The sequence below is a fragment of the Oratosquilla oratoria genome, chromosome 5 (genome assembly GCF_046742065.1).
Source record: "Oratosquilla oratoria isolate Oo_2021 chromosome 5, ASM4674206v1, whole genome shotgun sequence".
Taxonomy (NCBI): domain Eukaryota; kingdom Metazoa; phylum Arthropoda; class Malacostraca; order Stomatopoda; family Squillidae; genus Oratosquilla; species Oratosquilla oratoria.
The window spans coordinates 6,910,360-6,917,859 of NC_134781.1; the positions used below are offsets into that span (position 1 = coordinate 6,910,360).

Consider the following 7,500-nt stretch of genomic DNA (forward strand, 5'->3'; position numbering starts at 1 on the left):
AATTTTTTCTCCTGAAGCTGCAGTTGTAATTAAAAAAAAAATTGGCCTTGTCTCAATCAAGTCTATGATTTTTGGTGTTGACGTGTTGTAACAAAGCGGATTTTTCCTAGGCATATTTAATGGATCTCTTGTGCTCCGTTAACCTGGTGTTAAGATCCCTGCCGGTTTGGCCAAGGTACACTAAATCACAATCTTTACATGGTAGGCTATAAACTCATGGAGTCTCTGTTCCACTTAGCCTTTGATGGACATTAACAAATTGTTTGTGTACAGTGATAGGATAATGGTAAGCAACTGTGAGACGGTTGTTAGGAATTAAATTAAAAGAAGGATTGATTGAGTTACAGTAGGGGATTTTTAAAACACACACACACACACACACACACACACACACACACACACACACACACACACACACACACACACACACACACACACACACACACACACACACACACACACACACACACACACACACACACACACACACACACACACACACACACACACACACACACACACACACACACACACACACACACACACACACACAACACACACACATATATATATATATATATGTATATATGTGAATATATATGTATATATACATTATATGTATATATATATATATATACCACAAATATATATATATGTATATATATATAACATATATATTTATATATGTATATATATATATATATCTATATACATACATATATATATATATATATATATATATATATATATATATTATCTGTATGAACTTGGTTATTTATGTACATCTATGGATGAAATAATGTATAATTTAGACTCACAACCAACCTCACGCATGTTAGAAAGTTACTTCTACAATCACATCCAAAAATGAAGCATTTCTTCTTCAGGTAAATGAAGATAGGTGGAGCGTGTTGCAAGGAACACTTTCACCCTTGCTAGAACCCTACGTCCCTTTAGGAGCCCCTCTTCATTAGCAAATACACGTGGACCTGTTCCTCCTTCTCTGTGGCTAAGTTGCGGCTCCCCGCCGCCGCCAGCCATCAAACGTATCGGTTCCATCGTATGAAGCGCTACTACCCGGAAACCATGGAGGAGGCGGAGGAAGGAGGAAGAGGAAAAGAGGAGGAGGAAGAAGAAAAGGACAAGGAGGAGGAAGAGGGAAAAGACAAGGAGGAAGAGGAGGAGGAGGAGGACGATAAGGTAGAGGAGGAAATGAAGTCAGAATGGGAGAAGTAGAATGAAAGTGAGAAAGGGGAAGACAAAAAGAGGGGGGGAAGGGAAGTAGGAAGAGGACAAGGATGGAAAGAAGGAAAATAGGAAAGAGAAGGATAACATGTAAGGGGAATAGGTGTAACAAGAAGAAAAGGTTATAGTAGAAGAGAAAAGGGAGAAGACAAGATGAGGAAGAAGCTTAGAAAAAAAGAGGAGAAGGAGAAATTGGAGGAAGAAATTGATGAGGAGAAGGTAGAAGTGAAAGAGGAAGGAATGGAGAAGGATTATGAAGAGAATGAGAAGGAAAGGGAAGAAGAAAAGGAGGAAGAAGAAGAGGTGAAGATGATAAGAAGGAAAAAGAGAAGGAAAAAGAAAAGGCAAAAAGGAAGAAGAAGAAAAATGAATTAAAAGATAAGAAGAAAGTGATAAAGGAATAGGTTAGTTGGAGAAACAAAATGAGAAGAAATATGATGATGATGATGATGATGATGATGATGATGATGATGATGATGATGATGATGATGATGATGATGATGATGATGATGATGATGATGATGATGATGATGATGATGATGATGATGATGATGATGATGATGATGATGATGATGATGATGATGATGATGATGATGATGATGATGATGATGATGATGATGATGATGATGATGATGATGATGATGATGATGATGATGATGATGATGATGATGATGATGATGATGATGATGATGATGATGATGATGATGATGATGATGATGATGATGATGATGATGATGATGATGATGATGATGATGATGATGATGATGATGATGATGATGATGATGATGATGATGATGATGATGATGATGATGATGATGATGATGATGATGATGATGTTAGAGTTGGAGGGGGAGGTGGATGATAAAGATCAGTTGGATGAGGCAAAGGAAGAGGACTAGGAGGAAGAGAAAGGAGCAACATCACTCAATCAGGTCGTATGACTCAGCATATGACATACATTTTTTACATTTTATTCTTGTTATTTCTACCACCCAGCACATAAAGGTTACCTTCGTTGTATAAATGCCACAGACGTCAGAATAAAACTACCATTGCCAAGTTGTAGGTAGTGGGCTAACCTAACCTAAACATATCCTAACCTAACCTAACTTAACCTAGCCTAGCCTAACCTCACCTAACCTCACCTAACCTCACTTAACCCCACCTAACCTCGCCTAACATAACCCAGCCTAACCTAGCCTAACCTAACATGACCTAACCTAACTTAATCTAAGCTAACCTAAGCTAAGCTAAGGTAACCTAATCTCACTTATCCTAACCTAACGTCACCTAACCTCACTTAAACTAACCTAACATAATCAAACTTAACATAAGCTAAACTAACCTAACCTAATCTAGCCTAACCTAACCTAACCTAGCCTAACCTAACCTAGCCTAACCTAACCTAACCTAACCTAACCTAACCTAACCTAACCTAACCTAACCTAACCTAACCTAACCTAACCTAACCTAACCTAACCTAACCTAACCTAACCTAACCTAACCTAACCTAACCTAACCTAACCTAACCTAACCTAGCCTAACCTAACCTAACCTAGCCTAACCTAACCTAACCTAAACTAACCTAACCTAAACTAACCTAAGCTAACCTAAGCTGAACCCTTACAGAAAGGAAGGAATGAAAGAAGGAATGAACGAAGGAAAGAAAGAGAGAAGGAAGGAAGGAAGAAAGGAAGGAAGGAAGGAAGGAAGGAAGGAAGGAAGGAAGGAAGGAAGGAAGGAAGGAAGGAAGGAAGGAAGGAAGGAAGGAAGGAAGGAAGGGAGGGAGGAAGGAAGGAAGGAAGGAAGGAAGGAGGAAGAAAGGAAGGATAGAAGGAAGGAAGAAATGAAGGAAGGATGGAAAGAAGGAAGGAAGAAAGGAAGGAGGGGTGGAAGGAGGGAAGGAAGGATGGAAGGAAGGAAGGATGGAAGGAAGGAAGGATGGAAGGAAAGAAGGAAGGAAGGAAGGAGGAAAGGAAGGAATGAAGGATGGAAGGAAGGAATGAAGGAAGGAAGGAACGAACGAATGAACGAAGGAACGAAAGAGGAAAGGAAGGAAGGAAGGAAGGAAGAACGGAATGAAGAAAAAGAGAAGTAAGGGGTAAAGTAAGAATAGAGGAAATAATAAAAGTAAGTAAGAAGGAGAGAGAGGAAGACAAGAAACAAGGAAAGAAAGACAAGACTATGAAAGACCTCAAGAGAAGAGGCGAGTAAAATTTGCTGAAGAATCTAGACGTGAAGCTATGAAATTAATGGGATTAGGTAAGGCGTTAAATAAGTCTGGAAGTAAGAGGGATGAAGGGAAGGAGGGATGGAGGGGAAGAAGGAAGAAGGGAAGAAGGGAGGTAAGGAGGGAGGGAAGAAGGGAAGAAGGAAGGTAAGGAGGGAGGGAAGAAGGGAAGGAGAGAAGGAGGGAAGGGAGGAAGGAGGAAAGGAAAGAAGGAAGGAAGGAAGGAAGGAAGGAGGGAGGGATGGAAGGAAGGAAAGGAAGGAAGGAAGGAAGGAAGGAAGGAAGGAAGGAAGGAAGGAAAGAAGGAGAGAAGTAGGGGAGAAGGGAAGGAGGGAAGGAAGGAAGAAAGGGGAGGGAAGGAGGGAAGGAGGGAAGAAGGGAAGGAGGAAAGGGGGAAGAAGGTAAGGAGGGAAGGAGGAAGAAGGGAAGGAGAGAAGGAAGGAAGGAGGGAAGGAGAGGAGGAAAGCAGGAAAGGAGAGAAGGAGAGAAGAAGGGAAGCAAGGGAGGAAGAAGTGAAGGAGTGAAGAGGGAATGATTGATTGATTGATTGAATGAATGAATGAATGAATGAATGAATGAATGAAGGAAGGAATGAATGAATGAATGAATGAATGAATGAATGAATGAATGAATGAATGAATGAATGAATGAATGAATGAGAGAAGGAAGGAAGGAAGGAAGGAAGGAAGGAAGGAAGAAGGAAGGAAGGAAGAAAGGAAAGAAGGAAGTAGGGGAGAAAGGAAGGAAGGAAGAAAGGAAGGAAGGAAGGAGGAAAGGAGGGAAAGAAGGAAATAGGGAAGGAGGGAATGGGAAAGAACGGAAGAAGTGAAGGAGGGAAGGAGGGAAAGAGGGAAAGAGAGAAGGAGGGAAGGAGGGAAAGAGGGAAAGAGAGAAGGAGGGAAGGAGGGAAGGAGGGAAGGAGGGAAGGAGGGAAGGAGGGAAGGAGGGAAGGAGGGAAGGAGGGAAGGAGGGAAGGAGGGAAGGAGGGAAGGAGGGAAGGAGAGAAGGAGGGAAGGAGGGAAGGAGGGAAGGAGGGAAGGAGGGAAGGAGGGAAGGAGGGAAGGAGGGAAGGAGGGAAGGAAGGAAGGAGAAGGAGGGAGGGAGGGAAGGAGGGAAGAAGGGAAGGAGGGAAGGAGGGAAGGAGGGAAGGAGGGAAGGAGGGAAGGAGGGAAGGAGGGAAGGAGGGAAGGAGGGAAGGAGGGAAGGAGGGAAGGAGGGAAGGAGGGAAGAAGGTAAGGAGGGGATAAGAGAAATAGGGAAAATGTAAATTGGTTGCGTGTCTAAAGAATGGTAAGGTGGATAGGAACATTGTGTTTAACCTTTTGTCTTTAATTGAAAAATATCGAAAAAACAACACTTAACTTGAATTACTTTGATCCACTGACTACTAAGATCTCCAAAAATAGTTCAAATATATTATCAACCTAAGACCATAATAAGATATAAAATACAAATTTGCTTACATTCAAAATTTGTAGTAGCATATGATAATGTTGTTGACTGTCAATATAAAAAGATAGTTAATTTAAAACGGAGTCAATTTCTACTTCGTTCCTTCAACTTTCTATTATGACGTCATGTCGCCTTGATATCCATGCTGTTATTTCCTTTCTGTATCACGAACTGCTATGGTGGCCTAGATATTCATTTTATATACACGATTATCATTTATGTAAATAAATTAGAAAATACCACATTCATATAGTTAATGTGCTCCCTTTGATTGCCAAAATGGTTGAAATGAAATAAAGAAGGAGGGAAGTTTGTCATTCAATTTTACTTTCTTTCATTCATTCCACAATGATTTTGACCAAGGAAATTTTTTTAAGTAGGTTATGTTGAGCTCTAGACCTTGTGTTTACTTATTACTAATAATGAGAGCTTGCACATTTAAGTTCGATTATTTGTATTACGAGCTCCTGTGTGTGTGTGTGTGTGTGTGTGTGTGTGTGTGTGTGTGTGTGTGTGTGTGTGTGTGTGTGTGTGTGTGTGTGTGTGTGTGTGTGTGTATGTATGTATGTGTGTGTGTGTGTGTGTGTGTGTGTGTGTGTGTGTGTGTGTGTGTGTGTGTGTGTGTGTGTGTGTGTGTGTGTGTGTGTGTGTGTGTGTGTGTGTGTGTGTGTGTGTGTGTGTGTGTGTGTGTGAGTGTTAGTGTGTGTGTGTGTGTGTGTGTGTGTGTGTGTGTGTGTGTGTGTGTGTGTGTGAGTGTGTGTTTGTGTGTGTGTGTGTGTGTGTCTGCGTGTGTGTGTGTGTGTGCGTGTGTGTGTGTGTGTGTGTGTGTGTGTGTGTGTGTGTGTGTGTGTGTGTGTGTGTGTGTGTGTGTGTGTGTGTGTGTGTGTGTGTGTGTGTGTGTGTGTGTGTGTGTGTGTGTGTGTGTGTGTGTGTGTGTGTGTGTGTGTGTGTGTGTGTGTGTGTGTGTGTGTGTGTGTGTGTGTGTGTGTGTGTGTGTGTGTGTGTGTGTGTGTGTGTGTGTGTGTGTGTGTGTGTGTGTGTGTGTGTGTGTGTGTGTGTGTGTGTGTGTGTGTGTGTGTGTGTGTGTGTGTGTGTGTGTGTGTGTGTGTGTGTGTGTGTGTGTGTGTGTGTGTGTGTGTGTGTGTGTGTGTGTGTGTGTGTGTGTGTGTGTGTGTGTGTGTGTGTGTGTGTGAGCAATTGTATATGTAAGAAGAATTCTACGTTAGTAAGTATACTTTTCTCATTTGGCAGGACCTATATAATTCCAATTGCCAAAGTTATTCATCTTAGATCATTCTTTCTGTTAGAACTTTATGTAGAAAAGAAATCAGCAACATAATAGACGAACTGGTAACTTGACCCAAGTCTTTGTTTGTTTTGTATTGCTTCCATTGATTCTCCTTATATACCTTTAGTTCAAACTCTTCTGAGGTTCACCCGAGCAAAGGAAATAAGAGAATAATTCAAGAAGAACGTCATTTGGGAAAGAAGGACAAGGGGAAGATGGAGTTATGAGAAGAAAGAAGAAGGAAAAAGAGAAAGATATGAGACGGAAGGAGGAAAGAAAGAAGGAAGAGGAAAGGGAAAGAGAGAAGGAGCTAATGAATAAAGGAAGGATGGAAGGGAGGAAGGAAGGAAGGAAGGAAGGAAGGAAAGAAAGAAGGAAGGAAGAGTAAAGGGAAAGATGGAAGGAGATAATGAATAAAGGCAGGACGGAAGGGAGGAAGGAAGGAAGGATGGAAGGAAGGAGTGAAGGAAAGAAGGAAGGAAGGAAAGATGGAAGAAAAGAAGTAAGGAAATAATGAAGGGAAGAATAAAGAAGAGGGAAGGGATAAATAAGAGAATGAAAGGAAGAGGGGATGAGGAAAGGAGGGGAGAAGAAAATGAGGGGAGAGGTGGAGGAGGAATGGAGTATAAGGGGAGAGAAGGAGTGAAAAAGGAAAGAGAGATAGAGAGTAGCAAGGAAGAAGGAGAGAAGAAGGAGGGGGTAATAAGGAAAGAGGAGGCGGAGTGATAGAAGTAAATCGGAGAAGAGGTAAAGAAACTAAAAGTGAGGAGGAATGGGAATAGGTGAGGTGAGTGTAGGGAGAGGTGAGGAGGTGAGGAGGTGAGGAGGTGAGGAGGTGAGGAGGTGAGGAGGTGAGGAGGTGAGGAGGTGAGGAGGTGAGGAGGTGAGGAGGTGAGGAGGTGAGGAGGTAAGGAGGTGAGGAGGCCAGGAGGCCAGAAGGCCAGGAGGTCAGGAGGAGAGGAACAGTGTAGAAAAACCAAAGTGACATGGTTTCAGTATACCAAATACCCTCTGGAATCTCCTCCTTCACTCTTCCTCCTCCATCTCCTCCTCCTACACATTTCCTCCTCCTCCTTGACCTTCCCCTCCTCCCTCTCCCCCCTCCATCTATCAACGCGTCCATTCGAATATCATTTATCTGTCTGCCCGTTGGTGAGGCCATCTGTCGGTGGGCAGATCATAAATCGAGGCTGGCATTGGGGGAGAACACAGGGGATGGGACGGGCTTTTCCATGTTGATGAGGTCGACGACAATGAAAACGACAAAAAAAAACAAAAAAAAAAC

At 42.3% G+C, this 7,500-nt stretch overlaps 1 protein-coding gene across 1 annotated transcript in view; it reads right to left on the bottom strand.

The window, feature by feature from the left end:
* The window catches only part of LOC143025659 (carbonic anhydrase-related protein 10-like), a 388,655-nt gene that overhangs the window by 81,045 nt on the left and 300,110 nt on the right, over window positions 1-7,500 (bottom strand). Inside the window, exon 5 of the mRNA XM_076185658.1 lies at window positions 4,939-4,975. Within this exon, the coding sequence (XP_076041773.1) occupies window positions 4,939-4,975 (37 nt within the window). The remainder of the gene's footprint in view (window positions 1-4,938; window positions 4,976-7,500) is intronic.